Source organism: Citrus clementina, unplaced genomic scaffold, assembly GCF_000493195.1.
Source record: "Citrus clementina cultivar Clemenules unplaced genomic scaffold, Citrus_clementina_v1.0 scaffold_1, whole genome shotgun sequence".
NCBI lineage: Eukaryota > Viridiplantae > Streptophyta > Magnoliopsida > Sapindales > Rutaceae > Citrus > Citrus x clementina.
This window is the reverse complement of record NW_006263303.1, coordinates 10389760-10413757: the sequence shown is the minus strand read 5'-3', so window position 1 is coordinate 10413757 and position 23998 is coordinate 10389760. Positions and strand designations below refer to the sequence as shown.

At 33.6% G+C, this 23998-nt stretch overlaps 3 protein-coding genes across 5 annotated transcripts; 2 read left to right on the top strand and 1 right to left on the bottom strand.

Moving 5' to 3' along the window:
• The first annotated feature begins 6 nt into the window (after positions 1 to 6).
• LOC18054489 (DNA repair protein recA homolog 3, mitochondrial) lies at positions 7 to 4296 on the top strand. Its single transcript, XM_006451429.2, has 6 exons — positions 7 to 396; positions 829 to 916; positions 1162 to 1334; positions 1648 to 1794; positions 2848 to 2979; positions 3515 to 4296. The coding sequence occupies exons 1-6, from the start codon at positions 226 to 228 to the stop codon at positions 3902 to 3904; spliced, it is 1101 nt and encodes a 366-aa protein (XP_006451492.1). The 5' UTR covers positions 7 to 225; the 3' UTR covers positions 3905 to 4296.
• Positions 4297 to 12615: 8319 nt separating this feature from the next.
• Positions 12616 to 15400, bottom strand: LOC18054488 (putative transcription factor bHLH041). 3 transcript variants are annotated; one of them, XM_024178172.1, is made up of 8 exons: positions 15135 to 15400; positions 14886 to 15011; positions 14643 to 14751; positions 14529 to 14543; positions 14324 to 14386; positions 13471 to 14256; positions 12963 to 13346; positions 12616 to 12832 (listed from the first exon to the last, which is right to left on the bottom strand). In XM_024178172.1, the coding sequence occupies exons 1-8, from the start codon at positions 15245 to 15247 to the stop codon at positions 12764 to 12766; spliced, it is 1665 nt and encodes a 554-aa protein (XP_024033940.1). In that variant the 5' UTR covers positions 15248 to 15400; the 3' UTR covers positions 12616 to 12763. The 3 variants fall into 3 exon arrangements, with proteins under 3 accessions (XP_024033940.1, XP_024033941.1, XP_024033942.1); XM_024178173.1 differs by having other exon boundaries at positions 13471 to 14238; XM_024178174.1 differs by having other exon boundaries at positions 13471 to 14238; positions 14643 to 14748.
• A 3084-nt stretch (positions 15401 to 18484) lies between these two features.
• On the top strand, positions 18485 to 20326 carry LOC112095626. Its single transcript, XM_024177733.1, has 4 exons — positions 18485 to 18631; positions 18689 to 18971; positions 19089 to 19329; positions 20191 to 20326. Exons 1-4 carry the CDS (start codon positions 18485 to 18487, stop codon positions 20324 to 20326), a joined length of 807 nt encoding a protein of 268 aa, XP_024033501.1.
• The last annotated feature ends 3672 nt before the right edge of the window (positions 20327 to 23998 follow it).

The following is a 23998-nucleotide window of genomic DNA, read 5'->3' as shown; positions in this document are numbered from 1 at the left end:
TGCTGTACGTCTTGTAACAGATAAACGAAGACCACTTAAATATATGCGTATTGAAGAATCAAATATTTTTTCTTTTTTGTGAGCTGGTGTTATTGTTTCACACAAAATGTAATGCCTGCTCTTTTGTTTGCATCAAAATTAAGCTGATAACAATCCCAAATTTTATACATTTTTTAAGGTAAAAGAAAGTCTAAGTCTGATGGGAGTGACTCTGGTGAAGAGAATATGTCCAAGAAAGATCTAGCCCTACAACAAGCATTGGATCAGATTACTAGCTCATTTGGGAAAGGGTCTATTATGTGGCTTGGTCGGTCTGTCACTCCCAGACATGTTCCCGTTGTGTCCACAGGTTCTTTTGCACTTGATATAGCACTAGGAACTGGTGGACTTCCAAAGGTACATTGCAATTTTTTGGGTTTATGTAAGAGCTGCAAAGTTTGTGTTAATCAACAGGCTATAATAATTCTTAAATTTGGTATCATATCCTGTTAGTGACTTGTAAGTGATAATTTTAAATGTTGATCAAAGAGAGTAGATTTAGGGACTCTTGTTATTTTTGCTTCTTGAAAGCTTCCTATGTCATTCTGTTCTTTAACTATACACCTGTGTTTATTGCATCACTTATGTAAATATCAGTTAAACAGGGGGAAAAAATAGTTGGATAAAGTTCTATTTTATAGTAATTGAGTTATGTAGGTCCTCTTTTTCAGTTTTATTGTGAGAGGGTCCTAACACATGTTTCACCGTACAGTTCGTGTTGTCTAACAACCTCATATCTTGCTTTGCAATGTGTTGTGGCTTACTCTATGATGATATTTATTTATATAGGGACGTGTTGTTGAGATATATGGTCCTGAGGCTTCTGGGAAAACAACTCTTGCTCTACATGTAATTGCTGAAGCACAAAGACAAGGAGGTTTCTTATATTCTTAAAGATCTCATCTATTACATACTTCCGTTTAAATTTATTGTGGAATTAGTCGTTGCCAATTCTCTAGTCATAAGGATAAGAATTTGAGTGATTGGATTCTCATATTGCCCGTTACAACTTCTTTTGCTACTTGGGAGGAATGTGAAATCAATAGGATGTTTTTGTTTTGACATACTTTGGCTTTAGCTACCATGATACTGAGACATTTGTCTTATGCTGTTTCAACGCAGGTTACTGTGTTTTTATCGATGCTGAGCATGCTCTTGATCCATCTCTAGCTGAGACTATTGGAGTAAAGACAGAGAATTTGCTTCTTGCACAACCTGATTGTGGTGAACAAGCTCTCAGTCTTGTGGATACGCTGATCCGGAGTGGTTCTGTTGATGTAGTTGTTGTTGATAGTGTAAGCAATGTGTTTTTTTTGGTGCATACATGTTTTGCATGGGGACGCATCTGGGTTGTCTTAAATACAATTGTTGGTTTTTGCTGGAATACATATGTGTGTGTGTGTGTGTGTGTGTGTGTGTGTGTGTGTTTGTGGATGTTTCTAAGCAATGATTGCTTCCTGTGATGCATACCGATAAACATTCTGTTTCCATCCTTGATGAGTTAAAAGTTCTTTAGAGTAGGTGGTCAATATCATCAGATTTTGGTTATTTTTGTGAGGCAAGACTTATGTATTTTTTATATTTTTTATTCTGTATCCTTACTGACAGGTAGCTGCTTTAGTGCCTAAAGGTGAACTTGATGGTGAGATGGGTGATGCTCATATGGCAATGCAAGCCAGACTAATGAGCCAGGCGCTTCGGAAACTGAGCCACTCATTATCATTATCTCAGACTATTCTGATCTTCATTAATCAGGTGTTCAGTATCAACCTTAATAAAATCATTGATGAGTCTTCAGGTCATCTATAATTTTTCATCTCTTTGTGAACTGCCTTTTTGTGGACCTAATTTTCATCCCCTGTGAACTGCATGTTTGTTGATCTGAGCTTTTGAAGCTTTACTTTGTTACCTAGTTAATGCTGGAGTCCTTGCTGAAAAATTGTTAAGATTTAGTCAATTTGGAAGCATTGTTGGAGCACTGTCATACATTGTTGGAAGCATCCATTTAGAGGCATAGGGATAGTAAATAGAGAAGCACTTCAACCCCCTCCGCTTTCCTATTCTGATTTGTGATTTGAACTCTTGTTACCAAAGTTTTATATGTTCTTAATTTTAATGGGTTGCATCTCAAAAAATGTTCTCTGTTAGAGCACATAAATTTCTGATGGTCATTCGGTCTATTTTGAGAAAGTAACCCGCTCTTCCCTGAGGTAAATGTCTATGTATAGATTCCTCTGTAGCTAATCTGTTCTGAGGTCCACAATTCCTTGAGGTTAATGTCTATATAGATTCCTCTGTAGCTAATATGTTGTGAATGAGGTTGATTTGGTAATCTGGAAGTATCCTGTTTTGAACATTCCCAGATAGCGTTGGCCTGAGGTCGTCTCAGGTGTCAGCAATCAAGCTGTTCTTTGCATTCAATTTATTTTTAGTTCTTTTTATGCTTCCCCTTATTCTGTTCGATAATTTATCAGCGATGATTATTGTTTAAATGTATTTGCTGCACTACCAAATGTTGTGATTTTGAGATTGAAGCTTTGACTGCTCCCTTAAGATTGGCGGAGATTAGACTCTATCATCCCAAGTTGCGGACATGGTTATAGTATAAGTTATAGTTGTTTTAACGTTCTCACTCCTTTGTCTGCAAAGTTGTTGTATTCATGAGAATTTTATGAGTGCCACTATTTCTATTTTCTTTTTTCCTGAATGTTCTTTTTTTACTAGTGGAAAGTGAAGTTTGGTTTTCTTAATAAAAGAGTGATAACACTCATTGATTTTTAATTCTCAAATAACACTTATTGATTGCAGGTGAGGGCAAAACTCAGTACTTTTGGCTTCGGTGGCCCCACTGAAGTTACATGCGGCGGCAATGCCTTAAAATTCTATGCTTCAGTTCGCTTAAATATCAAGAGAATAGGGCTTGTCAAGAAGGGTGAAGAGGTATGTAAACCTTATCTTCTCTGTCTCATTTCTTTCTACCCATGAGTTTGCATGGTGAATTTATGCAATATATTTAAAGGCATGGTCCTACACTTCCAAATGCCATTAAACTTTAGTGTCTAAATCTGATCCTGCTAAGGCAGGAGGAAGGGCATTGCCAATCCGGGTAACTCTAAAGGTGGTTAGCTGCAAGTTATTTTGTGGGCCTTTTCTTGGCCTGAGACCATATTGCTTTGCCATCTCCCCATGCTTGATCTGGCAAAGAGGCTCTCATTTAGACCATTGGCCACGCCCAAGAAATCCTATTCCGGTCAAGTTGATTAGTTATGAACTTGTCCTGTGGTATCTTGCGATCAGATCAATTTATCATTTATGTAGATGCTTGTGCTTCAATGAATTTGCAAGTAAATCTCAGTTATTTACTGGTGACCAGCTGGTGTTAAGACAGCATTACAATATTTATTTTGTTAAGATCAAAGCTTTTGTTGTGCATTTCTTGTTCCTAAATGTCCTTTGACATTTTTGTGTTTTGCAGACTATTGGAAGTCAAATTGCGGTGAAGATTGTTAAAAACAAACTTGCCCCTCCTTTTAAAACTGCCCAGTTTGAGCTTGAGTTCGGCAAGGGCATTTCTCGAGAATCGGAGATCATAGACTTAGCTCTAAAACACAAATTCGCAAGTAAGGCTGGTGCAATGTTTACTTATAATGATCGGAATTTTCGTGGTAAGGAAGCCTTTAAACAGTTTCTGGTTGAGAATGAGAGTGTGAGAGAAGAACTTGTGATCAAGCTCAGGGAGAAGCTTGTTGTTGACCACAAGGAACCACAGACTGCAGTTACTGATGAAGACTCTACTGAAGAAACTGTTTCAACTATTTCACCTGATAGTACTGATGAAGAGGCAGCTGCTGTGGTTGAAGCTTAGGTGTACAGATGTGTTAAATGTTGATGAAAGCTTACTCTGTTGTTTGGTTGGCAGGATTCCTTGCTCCATGGGATCAAAGGTGCTTCCTGATTGATTGGTTGTGTTGGTATTTCAGCCGACAGTGAGGACAGATTTATAAATGATCAGGAAGGCTTTGTGTTTCTTATCTGCAATCTGCATGATATCCTGCTTGTAATCAAATATCAAAGTTTCCAAACGACAGTTTAAGTTCAATGTAATGTATAATATTTCGTGGGGCAAAAGGGATCAAGTGCTGAAAATTCAGGGCAATTTGTCCAAATTTTGAGTCATTTAGTTGCATATTGGTAAATGCGTAGCTACCATTCTTAATGTAATTGATGTATTACTAATTGTTAAACAGTTCTCTCTTTTACCCTTTACCCTATTTCGCATCTTCTCTCTTCACTAGATTTTTTTTTTCATTTTGAAGTAAAAATTTCGTTTCTCATTTCCCTTTTTTTAATTTTTTGTTGTTGCATTCCCATGAGGTTGTTTATCTTGGTTCTAGCCGCTGGATTATGATGTATTATTTAACAGATGAAATAAGTTGGGAGAATCAACCATGGTGATTTGTTACACAATTTGAAAGTAGTAATGATGAAAGAAGCAGAGTGCTTGAATGATCATTAACCAAAATGTGAACAGAAAGTCTTGTTGTGAAGAAACATTGATTGACCTAGCAGCTCTCCGGTATCACCTTAGCAAAGGAAAATCTGTCTTACTATTCGATTTATTTCATCTATTCGATGACCGGAACAGAGGAGATCTACGTTACACCACTATTTTGAATCAAAAGAGAGATTTCAAGAAATGGCAGAACCAAATGTTAATTACTGGATTAGAAAGTATCCACTGCATCAAATCCGAATTTGATTTCTTCCATATTTCACAAGCAGCAGCCAGTTCAAGACTCCATTTGCTAGCCTCCCAGATAAATTCATTACCATTGTATGTGTTACTGTTGTTTGCTAATTGTTAGTTGAAGCACTTTGAGATTACTTGATGACTACTAATGAGCTTTAGGAAATTGCTGGGAGTGTTAGATTTTGGGGTAAGCAAAGTTAAGAAGGTGTGCTCTGAGTTAAGAGCTGAGAGTTGCTTCAAATTTATATCTTAGTCTATTAATTAATTTTAGCCGAGTGAGATATTTTTTTATCATATCTTGTCACGTCTGTATCAGTCTTTATCACATATAAAGATAGTGTAGGTCGTTCACACATGCATTTTGACTTTCTAGATAAAGATAGTGTGCGTTTGCTCACACATGCATTTGACTTTCTACTCACAAATACATTTGACTTACTCAAAATCTAACTTAATAATATGTTTATCAATTGGTAATTGGAATGGACATGAATTGGAATTGATTGAATTTGGGGAATGAAAATTAGAAAAGGTTGTTTATTTGAACGGTAGGACTTAGAATCGGAATGGAATATATCATATTGATGTGTTTACTTTGTCTAAGAATCGAAAGGAATTGTTTTAAATTATTAAAATGTCCTTGATTAATTATTGCAATTATTATTTTTATTATAATAATTGTGATTATTATTTTTTAAAATTCTTTTATTGTTAATAATAATAATAATAACAACGATGACCACAATAATAATAATAGTAATAATAATAATAATAATAGTAATAATAATAATAAGAGATGGACTATTAGCACCCCTTCATTAATCTCATAAAACCCATGTTATAGTACAATTACATTTAAGGACAAATATAAATAGAATTAAACAATTTATATTTTTTTTCTCTCCTCAATTTTATTTTGCTTGCACAATATAAACTTTTTATTATCATTAAAATAATTTGAATTTAAGAAGTAATCCTCTAAGCCAAAATAAAAAATCTTGTAATAAACATAACAACTTAATTAACATACAACATAATGGAAAAATAAATTAAATAAAATTTTATCTCATTACAACTAATTTTTTAAGGAATCTCAAACTAAATGCCGAACCTAATGAACCCAAAATTTATAGGTATGATAAAATTGTATTAAACCCACAAAATATTCATTATTTTCTAAGTATAATATTTTTCTTACTTTTTCTTTTAGAGTTTTTTTAGAAATTAAATAATAAAGAAATTTTGAAGAGAGGCATATAAATATTAAGGCTGAAAGAGAGAGAAAATTATTAGAAACTGAAAAATTCATAAATGAAAAGAGTGTTCATTTAAAAAAAAAAAGGTATTTTTGGTATTAAATGAAATATAATTGAAAAGGTGGTTTCAATAGAATTTTGGAGGAGTGCTAATAGTCCGACTCTAATAATAATAATAATAATAATTTTAACAATAAAAATTATCATTATTACAATGATGATGATGATTATTATTATTAACAAAAATTTTAAGAATAAGAATAATAATACAGTAATATTTTAATTGAGGACAAAAATAATAATACAATAATATTTTAATTGAGGACAAAAGTAAAATTAGAATTAAGTTCTCATTTCTTAAACTCATCATTTTATTCCACCTAAATTTTATAAGTATCGTGAGAATGAAATTTTCATTCTTTAATCCAAAAAATATGTGCACCCGTATGTTTCATTCACATTTTTCCTTTTATTTTATCAAATAAACATCATAAATTATTCTCATTACAAATTCCAATTTTCTGATCCTATGAGTAAATATCACGTGTAAACACACCATAAAATTTTCCCTTAAGCTTATGGCATCAAATTCAAAACCTTCCCAACTTTGTAATGCCAGATCTCCTTGGAGAGTGGAGACCGGAGCCACATTAAAAAAACATTTAATAGACTTTTACTTCTCAGTTAGTCCATATTCTTCAGCAGATAAGTTAACTCCTACTAAATACGTAAAACTGATGTTTCCCATCATGTTTCCTCAAGATATTCAAATTTCAACCGCATAGTTTTCAAGTCTGAAGGGGCACTACTCTATGACAAGTGACAAGTGTAGTTGAAATCCTTTCCTAGAAGAACACTTTAGAACCGCTAATTGCATTTATTTACTAGAATTTCACGCATGTCTCCTAATGATCCAACCCTTTCGTTTGCAATAGTCTTCTAAGTCTTTTATTTTACTTTATTTATTTATTTTTCTTTTTCCCGCAGATAGAGGGAGTTAAAAATCTAGTTTTATTGTGAAGCTTGTTCTCTTAGGCGGCTTTCCGACTTGCTTCCGATTTCCCAGCATGCATGTCCCTTTTTCCTGTCCTTTGTTATGTCACTTTTTCGAGTTCAATGAACAAGAAACTCAGTGGGTGAACGTCCCCACCATCATGGGCCCAATTTAACAATTAATTCTGAACAAAAAAATAGTGAATAGTTTCTAGACACGGGTCAGCCAGCTTTAATTCATGAGGCCATGTGAACCCGAAAAGTTCTACTTTTTAAAGGGGTATAATTATATTGCAAGTGCTCTGTGAAGCATTAAAAATGATAGTACAATCATAAAGATAAATATTAAATGGATTCTTTTAAGTTACATGTATGTATTTTATAACTCTCTCATATGAATAGTGAGTGGATTCATATCATTCATTATTTATGTGAGAGAAGTGTAAGGTACACGTATGTAACTTAGTATTAGCCTTAAATTTATATTTGTAATTATTTTTTGATAATTTTTATCAATATTTTATGATAGGGTAACTCTACCATTACTTCTGCCTTTTTAAAGATGATCAGAAGTCAATAAATTAATATGAAGAGCTTACAATATTAGGCTTCAAATAAACAAAAGGCTATAGCCTTCAGGTTTGGTGCATTGTTTTTGGACTATTAGGCTAAAGCTCCGTTGAGGCAAGAGTTTGATTTTTCTCACTTTGAAAATTTTCTTTTCCAAATTTCTCTTGTTTTACTTTTGGCATGCTGCTAAAATCAGTGAATCTAGTGTGTTGTTATCATTATTTATTTTCAAGTTAGTGCATGTTTAGTATGAAGAAATTAAGAGAGAAGAATAGTAAAAATTAACCGTCAACCACACCTCAATAATCTCGCAACAGCCATCCCAGGATTACACTTAGAATACCCATCAACAGTTAGCTTCACCACCCTAAGAGGTGGCCTCATCTAAAAAACCAATCAAATGGGCCTCCTGAGGGGAGCCATAACTCGCAAACCCTCCGCAATCCGAGAACTGAAGACTCCCTTTAGCTGGGAAGGATTAAAACCAAAAGTAAAACTAGCGAGCCTGAGAACCGAATCCACCTGAAAGATAATCGCATCAATAGAGAAAGACTACGAATGAAACCAAAAAGCATTACGAGCCTTCCAAACTTGCCACAGATTAAAGTAAGGCAGAAAGACCCGAAAATGATGTCGAGAAGGGTCACACCGCTGCCAATGTAGAAGCAAAGCACGGGGAGTCAGAAAAATCAATATCTCGCATGTCTAGGATCCATTGAAAATTGGCGGACCAACTGGCAATCAACAAATAAATGCCGAGAGGTCTCAACAGCCCAACCACAAACACACCGAGAGACCATGCAAAAATCCCTCGAGCGCAAGGCATCATCCATACCTAAAAACCCATGCAATAGCTACCAAAGGAAAAAGGAGACCCGAGACGGGATATGCCGCTGCCAGATAATCGAAAAAATCTCATCCCTCAGCCTAGAACAACGTACAAGCTCCCAAGCAACTTGCAAATGGAAAGTGCCATCAAAAGCAAGATCTCAACGGATCAAATATGGCTCCTCACTAGAAATAGGCACCAATAAAATCTGCTCAACAATAGAAGTAGGCAAAACATTCGCCAACTTACCCCTATCCTAGATTGTACCCTGCCAGGAAAAAGAAACTAGCACCGAAGAAGCTGCTGCAAGATTATAAAGAACCAAAGAACAAGAGCCCCACCAACAATCATACCAAAACTACACTCCCCACTTCCAACTAACCAACGCACATGAGACCTAGCAATGCATCAAATTTTACAAAGGCGTCTCCAAATAGGAGAGGTAGGATAGCGAAACTGGATAAGACCCAGATGCGTAGATCGGCAATTCTTTGACTTCATAAAGGAAGCCCATAACGAACTCTACTCTTGAAATGCGACCAAAGTTTGAGCTCAAAAGCCACAGCCATATCATCAAATGACCGAATACCTAAGCCAACCTCCTCAACTGGAGAACAAACCTTCGACCATCAACACCAGTGAATCCAACAACTCCCCTCAGAATGACCCCATAAAAATCGGGTAAATAAACACTCTAAGCATTGAACGACAACCACAAGAGGACGAAGCACATGAAACAGATGTAATGGCATAGATGTGCTATGGTGTATAACCACCAGCTTCTCACCAAAAGATAGTAACCGATTAGCCCAACCGAAGATCCTATCCCTGACCTTCCAGATTGTATCATCAAAATGAGAGATTTGGAGACACCCTGTGAAGACTGGACACTCAAGGTAAGTAAACGAAAGCGGACACCGCTAGAAACCAATGACAGAACGAACAATAGCCTAGCGAGAAGCCGAAACCAAACTTGCAATACAGAAACTGCTCTTGACTTGACTAATCAACTGCCCTCAGACTACCTCATAATAGTGTAAAAAATCCATAAGCCACTGAAGGCTTGACCGACTCCCATTTGGCTTAGACATAAAATTATCTCTTCTTTTATTATTATTTTTTTTCCATTTTTCTCTACTCTCTTTTCATTTCATTTCTTCAAAACAAACATAAGAGGTGCATGAACTTTAGCTTTTAGTAATGGCTATTATGTGTCTATGGCTCTTTGCTTCTTTGTTAAAAAGGTGACATCATTCTTACATCAATGTTAAAAATATTGGAGTCTCATTGTCGCCGTCATCCACGGTGAGATGGCGTTGGTGACATGTCAATTCTTAATTTGTCGATATGTAAATTATTTTGAATATGAAAATTAAATAAATAATTTATTTTAACAATATTTTAATTTATCACCTATTTTATTTGCCTAATTGTATCCTTAACTTGTAAAATTCAAATTTAATTTGAAGTCAATTTTTGCTTGTCTTATAGTCAGCAACAATTATATCAATAAAAGAAGATATTCCATTCATTCATTATTCATATAGATAGAATTCAATAATGAAATTATGAAAGATAGTCTAAACGGATATTCTTAAAAGTTAAAGTGAAAGGGGTTTACTTGTCTATTAAATTTGAGGTAAGATTGCCTTTGTTCCTTCAATTTTTTTTTTTCAAATGATCATGACATGCTAGAAACCAACCGGAAATAGAATCATAAAAACTTCACAGTGTAAAGTTCTTTGTCTAAAAGATTTACTGATATAACGATTCCATTCTCTATAAAATTAATAGGTGTTTTGTTGAGATTTATTTATTAATGTTTACACTATTGGTGTGTTTACTTACCGGATAAGGTAATTAAAATCCGAAATGAGAATTATTGATGGTGTTTAATGTTTACTTATTACAATTGAGGTGGGAATAAAAATTCAACACGTGGAGCCCATATAAATTTTGGGATTAAAAAAAGAAGACTTGATTTCCAAGAAAGGATAGGGAACCAAGTTCTCATTCATTGGACTCCCCATTTTACCGCACCCAAATTTTATAATTTCAATTTTGTCTTCAAATAAATAATATTATATTATAGTATTGTTATTATTCTTATTCTTGTTTTTTTAATTGTTGTTGTTGATGATGATGATGATGATGATGATGATAATAATAATAATAATAATCATCATCATCGTCATCAATAATTATTTTGAAAAATAATAATAATTAAAATTATTATAATAAAAATAAATAATGGCAATATTCAATTAAGGTTATTTTAGTAACTTATAACAATTTATTTTGATTTAGAAATAAAGTAAACATATTAATAACAATACGTGAGAGAGGTGGTCTTTCGTGTCTCCAATGACAAATTATCTTCAAGTGTCTCCATTTGTTATTGCAGACTAGCAATAACCGCAAAAACAACAAGGCATTCAGTTCCCGTCTAATTCCATGACATTAAAAATTGTTGACGAATTTATGCCAATATTTCTTCTTTGCTCAAGTTTATACGCAGAAGTTTGAAGTTTGTGAGAAGAGAAAGTAAAGAAAGAAAACGCAATTTGATTAAAAAGGGGCTGACGGTTTAGGCTAAATAACAAAACCACGTGTTTTGCTGTTTTATAAAGCAAGTATAATATAAATTAGATCCTAGCCGTAGCAAGACTTACGTGACACCTGCTGATATCGCGAGAGCATTCTGATTCCAATGTTTCTCTAGTAATAAAATTGATTATTGGGAGAGGTAGAGATGAAAAATTGTTTTGATCTTTATCCATTTCTCTACCTTAAAAAAAGATCAAAAAAACAAAAGTGACGGGGTTAATGCACCGTTAGCTAGCTTTCTATTAAAGCACTTTTTACACGCAAGTACAAATAGGCAATGATAATATAATTAACATATACACTTTTATTTTTATTTTGACAGGATAATACATTTTTATTTAGTATAACTATCAATTTGTCCGGTAGTTGTCCAACGTAAATATATATATACAGTGAATCGTTATTATTGGATTGTTGTTTGCTAATTAGTGCGTAACCTCTCACGTATAGAAATCTATTAAAACTCAGCATGTGAAGAAGCCCTATAAAATTTCATTTATTCTCCTTTTAATTCAAGTATTCATACGCGCACATAACTACATGTGAACAAGCATACCATCTTTGTTCATTGAACTGGCATATGCACCTACCTAATCTTTGCCAAGTTGTAGAGTAGGTGGTCTTTCGTGGGACGCACAATTTTTTTTTTTTTTTGTATTTTATTTATCAGTTTTCATTTGGATTTTAAAATAAAATAAATATAATTATAAGAATAAAATTTATTTCGATTTTGACTCTTATTCTAATTCATATATGTCAAGGAAATAATTTATTCTAATTTTGATTTCTCATTTCCATTTTAAACCATTATCATTTCTACTCATTTTCATTACCAATTGGTAAATACACTGTAAAAGGAGATAGAACCTAAAGAAACAACGTACTCTGCTACTATTGGGCGTATCAGCCCAACCTACTCTGCACCCCCACTCATTCTTTTAATTTCAATGAGTACAAATTCCCTAATACCGGCGAAAATTTCGTACACTCCATGTCATTGGCATGGCCCATTTGAAACTAAAGAAGGTTCAATTATAAATTTATTTGTTTATTGTTCTATGAAATCTTCTATTACCAGAGTTGGTGGTTGGGCAATCTATATGGTCTTGAGGAAATTCTTGAGATTATATGACCGAGGAAATGTCAGTCAAAACCGCCGCCTCAAGGGCTTAATTGAGTGTCCTTGCAAATAAAAAAATAAAAAATTAAGAAGAAAAACAGGACATCAAGTTATATAGAATCCTGATGGTGATAGCGTGGCTGTCCACTATGGGAAATGAATTAAACGATGAAAAGGACGTGGTTCGGTGGGTTCATTCATTTAGGGAAAAAAGAAAAAACACTCACTCACACACACAAATGAATTTTCGACGTTGGACCGTCTTTGAATGCACCTCTCAAAACTTATTTTTAAAACTGCAGTCAATTTGGACGACACATGGTTTTCATTGATGGAATTTTCTGACATTTCATATGAGACACATAGCTTTTAAGGAGGGAGAAAAAAAAGGAAGAAAGCAAACATTGTTATTAATAATATGTGATATGTGATCACAAGAGTACAAGTCGTGGATACATTAATGGATGTGATGTGATTAGCGAAAAAAGAAATGAAGGTAAGCCGCAACTGCACCGATGGGTCATCCCCGCACGCCAAAACTAATTGACTAGTAATTTTGTAGATCGTGTTAAAGTATATAATAAAAGGCCTGTCACTTGTCAGTGTGCCAAGTCACCAACAACTCTTCTTACTGCTTCCTCGAAGGCTGACTCGTCCCATTCGTTTCCCTACAAAAATTTACTTTTTCTAATTTGTGTTCGTTCTAATAAAATATGAATACTAAAGAGATAAATAACTAACAAAATATTGATAAATATTTCGCTGCTATTTAATTAATTATTGAAACATATACTTTACCTGAATTCTTAATCTCAAGATTACATGATTGAAAGAAGTTGAATCTGCGGCTATCTGGGTATTTGCTTCCACGGAGATCAAGCTTAAATTATCATCTCCTTTCAAGAATTCAAGTATGCGAATAACTAAATCCAGCGCAGGACATTCTCCTCTCACAATGACTCTAATATCGACCATTCTCCATTCTGAAGTTGATTCAGCCACAGGACTTACACGTACTTGAACTCTTTCTTCAGCATTAACACTTGCTGCAGCTGCTGCTTCTCTGGCTTTAGGCAAAACCTGAGCCTCTAATATCTGGTTTCTTCGACTTAGTTCATCAACTTGAGCTTTCAATGAGCTCAAGTACTCTCTTGTGTTAATGAGCAACGATGCTTTGTCTTTCTACAAAGAAAACCAAAAAAAAAACAAAAGTACACATTTCATGTCATGTCATCTTATAGTTCTATTGATATATATATATATATATAGACACACACACACACACACACACACACACATATCGTACCTTAGTTCCTGGTGGAAGCAGTGATCTGAGTGCGTGAAAGCTTTCATTAAGTTTTTCGCGCCTTTTCCGCTCTGATATCATATGGTGCAGCTGAGTGCTCGTGGGGCGGCTTGGTCCGGCTGTATATTCACGTCTGGCAATGTTTAACCTTCTATAATACGAAATTGTTCGTTTCAGTATACTTTGCCCGCGAAAAGCACTAATGGCTCTGATATTTGATGTTGGGGCTAAAACCAAGTTATAATTCTTGAAAGCACTGGCTTTGGGAGGTGCCAAATGTTGCTGGGGCTGTTCTTGTTGTTGCTGCTGCTGCTGCTGCTGTTGCGAGGACGATGATGAAGAAGTAGGAGATGTTAAGACTGCAAGAATGGCTCTCGTCATTGCATCTTGTTCAGTCTCTTGAATAATTGGTAATTGAATGTTTTGTAATTGAGCAAATGCTTCCATGGCTTGTTGGGCTTGTTGGAGTGAAGTATTAGTTCTAGTATTACCAGCAGTAGTACTAATACTAGTACTCGTGCTTGCGGCTGTTGTTGTTGTTGTTAATGGTTGCAAGTTGGGAACAACGTCAATAAGGGTTTCTGATAAATGGGATGATGTTGGAATATTGAAAAGAAGAGAAGAGTATTCTGATGGGCTATCCATAGATAGCGATCTTAGTGACGATGATGAAGACGATTGTATCGGTCGGCCTCCAGCTGCTGCGGGCGATTGTTGATCCTTGAAATCTTCTTGGAACAAACTTCTCATCTCCATTTCCATGTTACCCTGATTCCAACTAATATACTTGAATATATGTAAGAAATCAAACACACAAGATTATCATATTATTGATTCAGTAATGATTTCTTACTTGTGACCCTCCACACAAGCCTAGCTCAATTTCTCCAGACTTGCACGCCATGAATACTGCAGTCTGCCATTGTTGAATAGGAAAAAGGTAATTAAAATTAAAAAAGAAATTGATCATCTTTTTCGTGATTAGTAAAGTATACGTTATCAATTATTATTATTATAGGGTTCTCAAAGTAACTAAAAACTGAAAAAATTGATCAAACCTTAATCCTCGCTTCCTGCAAAAATAGAAACATTGGCATTAATATATAATTAAAAAAAAAGAGTCGCTAACTAGCTATTAACTAATATAATTAACTTCAATTAGTGTTTATTACTTGATAAAATTGCCGTTGCGATTCAGTGAATGCCAGTCTCTGGAGTTCCGGTGCGTTTACCTCAATATACTGCTGACCGTTCTTGAAAGCAAGTCCTGGAAGACGGCTGCTGCAAATTAATTAGAAGAGAAAAAATGATTAGAGGCACCTACTAACAACTCTCGTTAAAATAAAAAGTGTTTCATCACATTATGCAAATACACACACACACATATATATATGTATGTATGTATGTACACGTACCCATAATCGACAATGGGAACGAATGATTGACAGTAATCATGGAAAAACCTCCGAGCTAAACTTGCAGAAGATGAGCTAGGCTGGTTGTTTTCTTCATGGTACCATCCATCCAAGAAGACTAAACAACTGGCAATAATAATAACAATACTAAAGAATCAAAATCATATATGCACGGACTGATATGTAAAAGAGAGGGGGGCAGGGAGAGGGAGAGAGAGAGAGAGAGAGGTGGAAATGTTATGCGTGTACTTTGATTGTTGAGAATAAGACCATAGGCAAATGTAAGTGCAGCCAAAAGTTTGCATTACTGATTGGAAAAAGTTAGCGCGAGCTGCTTCCTCTAATTGGAAGGCAGTGTCCATGAAAACAAGACAAGCAGCATTCGAAAAAAAGAATTTGCCTAAAATCTGATCATTTCTGAAAAAGGGGTCATAGAGTATAGAGTAGTGAAGTAACTATAGCATGAAGATATAAGAGAACAGACAGAATAGTGATCAAAGATGATAACAAGGCAATTAAGGGCACAAAAAACTTAAAAAAAAAAAAAAAGGAAGAAGGGAGAAGAAAGAGAATTGTTTGAAAATGGGGAATTTTGAAAAGTAGAAGGGAGCAGAGCAGCCAGCCAAGGCAGAAGGAGCGGCTATGGCTTCAAGAAGAAAAGTAAATGGGTCAAAGTCCTCGCTTTGCCTTTTGGTTTGAAAAGAGTCAAGGGAGGAAGGCAGACTGTCTCTTTCCTCTTTTCTTCATTTTCTTTTTTCTATTTGGAATTTCTCCCCCTCTTATATTGTTATCAATTGTTAATTTCTTCATCATAGGATCAAAGGACGAATACTTTCTTTTTGGAAATGAAAGCCAATTTTAGAGTAGGTGGTGGTAAATGATAATAGCTAATGCATGCGGTCCAACTGAAATATGTATTTTAAAAGGTGAATTTACATCAAAGGAATATTATAATTTAATCATTTCATGAACCTAGATCTTATATATAATTTTCTATATTATTAGTGTAATGACATCATTTATGTAATGGTGTACTATTTGTAATTTAAAAATTTCTCTGAATACTTTAATTTTTAAAAACAATTAAAATACATATCATGTAAATTATTATTAAGGACAATTTATTTTAAGTCAATATTTCATAATTTATTTTGAGCACTCATATAGTACACTTATTATTCAATATATAATTTCTCATACTTTAAACCCTAAAATTTTTATTTTTAATATTTTAATCAATATTTAGATGATTAATGAAGAAATCAATGTTTTGAAAAGTTTTGAATACAATTTATGTGTTATACTTTTATATTTTTTTTAAAAAATAAAAAGTACGGTATATAAAACAACCATTTTCCTTTTTTTTTCGGCCTTTGACTCTCCTCCATCGTCTTCTTCAGTTTCTTGTCCATCCATTTTTTTTGGCGCAACATATTTATAGAATTTTTTTTATTACATTGTCGTTAACAGTTATTTTGGTGCAAAATGTAATAATGAACATAAAAAAAAGCATTAATAAATAAAATTATGATAAATAATATGTTAACAACTTGACTTGATTATATATTGTTGTTAGTATGTGTTAAATCTTTCAAAATTGGGAAATTATCATTTGAATATCCTTAATTTACCCCGCTATTGTTAGAGTGCAATTTATGCACTAGTTTTGCATTGTTTACTTCCCTTAATATCGATGTTTTGCACTTAATAATAGTGATTTACTTGTGTTTTACTTTTGTAGGTGCAATTCTATTGATTGGTGATAAAATTGAGCTATAAGATGATGTTTAAGGATGATTGTTCTCTTGGAGAAATTATGAGCGGCAGAAGAACTTTGTTGATAAAGCGTGGGCGCGTGCTGTCAACTGTGGACCTGCAGTTTTTAGTTTAACGTGTTTAGTATTTTTGATTATTTTTGTAATTACGAATTTAATATTTCAGATATTAGTATTTTATTTTAAATAGAATTCTAAAAGAGAGGAGAGAGAAATTATTTAAGGGAGGAATCTATTGTGAAAATAAGGGAAGGGAGAAAAAGAAAGAAACCCTATATCTAAACTTTTCTCTTCTCTCTATGAAGAACTAAACCTATTTTTCTGGTTGAAGGATAATGAAGCTTTGATTTATCACTACTGTGAGATCTATTTTATGCTTTAATTGTTTTATTATTTTTTGGGTATTTGCTTATTCTCTGAATTAGTTTCATGATTATGTTTGTTAATTAGGTAATTGGCCACTATTTAATTATCAACTTAATCTATTGTCAATTAAAAGATTCATCGTATGAAGATTTTAATGTTTGTGACAAATAACATAGCAGTGAGTTGTGTTATGAGAATAAACAATCTAATTTAAATGAATCATCATATGTGTTGATTAGGATTTGGGTCTTTTTAGTTTTTCAGGCTGTCAATTGATTAAATCCTATGATCGTATCTAGGGTTGTCTATTGACTAGGGAAATAACCAACGGTCGTACCTTGGTTATCGACTAGTTAAGGAGAGATTGGCTATTAGAGGGTCTCAATAGCTATAACCGGTCTATTCATAAGTAATAATAATCTATATTTGAATCAATGATCAGTAGTCGAATCAAGCTGAGTTAATTCCTTCAACCAGAGCTTTCTTCAACTTGAATTACAACTTTAATTTGCATTCTTGTTATTTTAATTTGATTTTTATTATTGTCAACAAAACCCCCATTTAATGTTTTACGTTTTAAAAGGATTTAAATAATTACCGATCTCTGTGGACACGACCCTGCTCAATCGCTATACACAATTTATTTAGAGTAGGAATTTATTTTTGTTGGCTTCGACAACCATCAAATTTTGGCGCTGTTGCCGGGAATTGGTGTCGTTTATTTAATCCTTTTTACGTTTTACTTGGTGTATGGTTCGTTCTTCTCGTACAGGTACACTTTCATTTGATCCTGAAATTGAGAAGACAGCTCGCCAGCTGAGACAGCAGACGAAGCGAGCTAAGCAACGATCCTCGTCGCCTTTGCTTTCTGAAACAGATACGGTGCCTGATTTAGTTGAATCATCTAGCGATTTGGAAGAACAAGTGATGGATAGAGCTGCACCTATAGAAAGAACTCTTAGAGAGTTAGCTGAACCAAACTTGAATCAGCAACCACTCTGCATTCAATATGTAGACTTGGAGGTAAATTTTGAATTAAAGTCCGGTCTTATTCATTTATTACCCAAGTTTCATGGTTTTGCAGGTGAAGATCCTTATAAACATCTAAAAGAGTTTCATGTTGTGTGTTCAAGTATGAGACCACAAGGCGTGACTGAAGAGCGGATTAAGCTGCGTGCTTTTCCGTTCTCTTTAGATGGGTTAGCTAAAGATTGGTTGTACTACTTGCCTCCTGGATCGATTACAACGTGGAATGGTTTGAAGAAGCAGTTCCTCGAGAAGTACTTTCCTGCTTCAAGAGCTGCTAACATCATAAAAGACATTTGTGGGATTAGACAACTTCCTGGGGAGACTTTGTATGAGTATTGGGAGCGATTCAAACAATTGTGTGCCAGCTATCCTCAGCATCAGATTTCTGATCAACTTCTTATTTAATATTTTTACGAAGAACTATCATTGATGGATAAAAGTATGATAGATGCTGCTAGTGGAGGCGTGTTGGTAAACAAGACCCCTACTCAAGCAAGGGAGCTGATATCAAATATGGCTGCCAACGCACAACAATTTGGCAGTAGGCAAGATCTCACTTCAAGGAATGTGAATGAGGTAAATATTTCTTCTGTTGAACAACGTTTAAATAAACTTACTTCTCTTATGGAAAAGTTTGTTGTAGGTAATGTACAACAAGTGAAGACTTGTGGCATTTGTTACAATATGAGTCATTCAACTGATATGTGTCCTACACTTCAAGAAGAACCCGTTGAACAAGCCAATGCAGTTGGAGGATTTCCAGGCATGCCTCAGAGGAGGTATGATCCTTATGCACAAACATACAATTCGGGATGGAAGGATCATCCCAACTTCAGCTATGGAGTTAGGCCGTCAGGATTCCCACAACAGTATCCACCAAGTCAACCAACACCTCCACAGTCAAACTCCAAGTCAGGTATATCTCTTGAAGAAATTGTTAAATCACTTGCGACTAACACTCAATAATTTTAGCAGGCAACTACAACAAGCATTCAGAACTTGGAGAATCAAATGAGTCAATTGGCGACTACAGTGAGCCGTCTGGAGTCTCAAGTATTAGGAAGATTGCCTTCACAATCTGAGGTGAATCCAAAGCAAAACGTTAGTGCTGTCATCCTTAGAAGTGGGAAGGAGTTGCAAGAGCCTAGTAAGAAAATGACAAAGTATGTAGAAGATGAGCTTGAGAAGAATGAATTGATGCCTAAATCTCAAGATGCGCAACCCACTAGAGCGAAACCCTTACCTATTGTGATACCTCCTCATTTTCCAAGCCGGTTTGCAAAATCCAAGAAGGAGGAACAAGAGAAAGACATCCTTGAGACATTTCGCAAGGTTGAGGTAAATATTCCTTTATTAGATGCTATAAAACAAATACCTCGATATGCTAAAGTCCTTAAGGAACTGTGCACCTCTAAGAGAAAATTAAGAGGAGATGAAAAAGTTCACATGGGGGAGAATGTTTCAGCAGTTCTTCAAAAGAAACTACCTCCTAAGTGCAAGGATCCAGGTATGTTTACTATCCCTTGTAAAATTGGTAATGTTAAAATTGAAAAGGCTTTGTTAGATCTAGGAGCTTCTATTAATGTCATGCCTCGTTCCATTTATTCATCTTTGAATGTTGGTCCATTAAAAGAAATTGGCGTGATAATTCAACTAGCTGATAGGTCTAATGCATATCCTGATGGGGTATTAGAAGATGTCTTAGTACAAGTTAATGAGTTGGTTTTTCCTGCTAATTTTTATGTACTTGATATGGAAGATGATAACTCCTCTAATTCTGTCCCAATTTTGCTAGGAAGACCTTTTCTTAAGACTACTAGGACTAAAATGGATGTACATAAAGGGACTCTCACTATGGAGTTTGATGGAGAGGTTATAGAATTCAATATGAATGATGCCATGAAATATCCTAGTGAGGAACATTCAGTATTTTTTGTGGATGTTATTAACGCTATAGTGCAGGAAGTTTTTTACAAGAAAAAGACGAAGACATTTCATGATAGAATGATTTTGAGAAATGAGTTCTCTGTTGGTCAAAAAGTTCTTCTTTTTCATTCTAAGTTTAAACTCTTTCCGGGTAAATTACGTTCTTGCTGGGTTGGACTTTTTATTGTTACTAATGTTTTTCCTTATAGTGCAGTTGAGATTCGAAGTTCGACCTCTGACAAAGTTTTTAAGGTTAACGGTCATCGCTTAAAACCTTTTTATGAAGGTTTTTCGATGAATATTGTGGAGGATGTGGCTCTCGAGAGTCCCAATTATGGAGATTGATGCATAAATGCGTCTAGCCAAAGACATAAAACAAAGGCACTTTTTGGGAGGCAACCCAAAAAATCACAATTTTCATATTCATACAAAGACACTCACTAATTATATTATGAGCCAACTTGGCCAATAATTAGGGTTGGCAAATTAAGGGCTTGGGCCCATAGACTTGAGCTTTTGCTTATTTTTTTTTAATTTTTTTAAAAACTTGTTGTAAACTTAAAATGAGTTAATAATAATCAAGTTGTTATAATTAACAATGAATTAAAGGAAATAAATATTTCAAAATAAAATAATAAATAAAGAAAATGGAGCAAATAAAAGTTTAGAGATTTAATTTTTTAGTACTGAATTCTCTAATTCAAGTACTCTTTTAATTAATTAACATTTAAAAGAGAGTTTAGTATTGATATATAAATTAGGGATTTAAGCTTTTTTTCATTTTTTTAAATTTGAATTTACTATTCTAACTTATAAATTTATTTTTTTAAAAAATGGACGGCGTGAAATTGACCCAGACTTTTTTTTTTCTAAGTTCTTGTCTAGACCCTCATGTGGGAGGACTAAGCCAAAGCCTTTGGGAATGTACCAGGCCGGCTTAGTCTTGGACCTGGCCTGAGATTTTTTGCCATCCCTACCAATAATGGTAAACAAAGAGTGCTGACAAAACTCAAAATAAATTTGAAAAGTAATTTAGATTAATATTGTTATGGTAGATTTCTCAAATAATCATTCTTTTATTTTAAAGAATGAAATTTAAAGAAAAAAACTTGATGGTGTTTTGTGTATTTAAAGAATGAAAATGAAATTTAAAGAAAAAATTTGAAAAGCAACAGGGGTTCAATTAATTTTTTTTTTGAATGGCAATTAATTATTTTTGCTTTCATATTGAGTAGCGAAATTTTTTACTTTCATACCCAAGCCATTAGCAACTCGCATCAGGCCATTGGAACAGATTCACGCACTAAGTTTTAATAACAACTCAAGTTATATTTTGTAATTATAGGGCTTCCTAAGTATGATTTTTTTCTCAAAATTTCAATAGTATTGATTCAGTTTAATCTAGAGGTGGCGAAAAAATCTGCCTGGATAAAACCTGGGATAAAGAAAATAGTTCCGGGTATTGGTTTTAAATTCTCAACTATTTCCAGGCATGGGTCCGGGCGTGACCCAAAAACCCAGAAACCGGATCCTTGTCTGGTCAAACTTTTAATTTAAGAAATAAAAAATAAAAAATATAAATAAGCCCTAACGCTTTACCCATTTACAAACCGTAAATCTAAACTCATAACACACGCACAACAAAAGCCTAAAGCCGCCACCTCCAACTTTCTAACTCCAAGCAGCCATAACCCCTTCACCGTCGTTCACTGCACCGCATCTCCAACACCACAGCACCGCAGTAGTACTACACCTCTAGCATGCACGGCATGCAATGCACACACCACATCACACCGCAGTGACCGCACTACACCTCGAGCCAAATTGATGCTTATAGTAAGCATGGCACAAGCCTATCTACTCTTATATTATGCAAATTAAATAATCAATTTCACTCTCTTTTTTAGTATATCATGATCTATATTTTATGTTTTCTATCTATTAAATTTTTTTTATCTTGATATTTATTAACTTTTGTGTTTGGAAAAAATATTTTCTTGATGTTCAATAACTTTCATGACTAATAAAAATTTATTGATGTTCATTTTAAAATAGTTGGGTTTGTTCCTTTAGTTAGTAATACCAATTATCTACAATCAAAAAATTATATCTAATTGAATTAACGAGAATTTGTGAAATTGAAAAGAGAAAGAGAAGAATTGGTTAATTAAGTAATTTTTTAAAATTATTTAGATAATAAAATTCTTAATTAAAAACAATGTGCAGAAAGAAAATTGATGAGTTTAAATAACCCCACCCAATTTAAAATTAATTTTTACTCAAAACACTCTTAAAAATATCAAAACAGCCTTAATTAAATCACCTACACAGTTGTATTATATTATACTTATTTGTTTTCCACTACGCCCAGAGGCGGATGTAGTGTAGGACTAGTGGGGGCTTGAGCCCCCACTGAAAAAAAAAATCCTTTTTATTTAAAAGAAAAATTAATAAATTTTTAAATAATTCTTGTCAGATTATCAAATTGTCTCATTCTTTTAGTTTCTACAACCACATAAGAGAGAACATTTTCAGCAATGAAATTTGTGAAGAATGAACTTCGCAATCGGATGGGAGATGAATGGATAAATAATAATTTGATTGTTTATGTAAAAAAGGATGCATTTAATAGTGTTGATAATGAATCTATTGCACAACGTTTTCAGAATATGAAATCGCGTAGAGAATAATTGTAAATGTGTTATAAAAAATTTTATATATTCAAGTTTCAGTTTTTATATTTTGTTGTCATTTAATTTAACCCCGGGTAAATTATATTTCTAGATCCGCCATTGACTACACCCATCAATAAAGTACTCGCTCTCTCGGAGAATCAACCTCCTCCCAATAGCCTTCCTTACTAGCACTACTCTCTCAACACCGCTTTCATGTAAAAAAATTTCTTTTAAAAAGATTAGAATATTTTTGTCCTCTTTCCTATAAGGTTTGCTCATAGAAGTAGTCTGCTAAACTTAGAGTATGATTATTTGCTATTTGTGCAATTTTTCTTAAATATAAGAACTTTTTTAGTAAATATGTGTAAAGAATTTTCTATAAAATTAGGTTTTAGGTACTATTTACTTTTATAGATAGATGCACAATCAAAAAGATTATAAAAGTAAAATTCCTTTATTTGCGTAGACCAAATAATTTAACTTAGAATTAGATTTTCATAATATGAAAAAAAAATTTATCTTTGCAAAAAATTTTTTTACGCTTAATTATTTTTCATAGATAGCATAATAGATACCCCCTTCCCTTTCTATCTTTCGTTATCAAAGGAGGTTTTAGTCTTTTACTTTTTAAAAATCTTGTTAAATCATTTTACTTGCAAATTTTTCAGTTATGCAGCAACTAAAAAGAACATTCATACAAGATTAGGCCTAAACTTTATTTTTTTTTACAATTTTTTTTGACAAATTTGAGCCATTTATTTTAAAAAATCCATTGGTGGATAAATAATTATCATTAAATGCTACTTTGACTTTCAATATATATCATTTTATTGTTTGAAATCAATGGTTGAAAATTTAAGTCAAAATTTTAAGTTGAAATGACCATCTCATATCAAAATAATAGTATCTATATTTTTGTTGAATCCAAAAATTCAATACTGAACATTTATTATTACATGTAAAAAAAAAATCATTCATACATATATATTCAATTTAATTAAAATTCTACAAGATAATTTCACATCATTTAGAATGAATTTTTTTTAAACAGTTTTTTATGATGTGGCAAGCTCTTAAAATATGTAACAAATGAGTTTATTATGGACTCAGCATCTGTATAATTGGGGAAATCCAAATATCTTATGCTAACCTTCGTAATTACATTTAACATAAAAATTGTAAAGAGTTATTGTTTAGGGAAAATTTTAGATGTTGACATGAACTAATGAATTGATGACACGTGGCAGAGAAAGTTAGCCAAATGAAGTTAGCTCGTTTGACTGAATGACAGTATAGATCTTAAAGGTTAGAAGATAAGCTTGCCTGAACGAAAGGGCAGTTT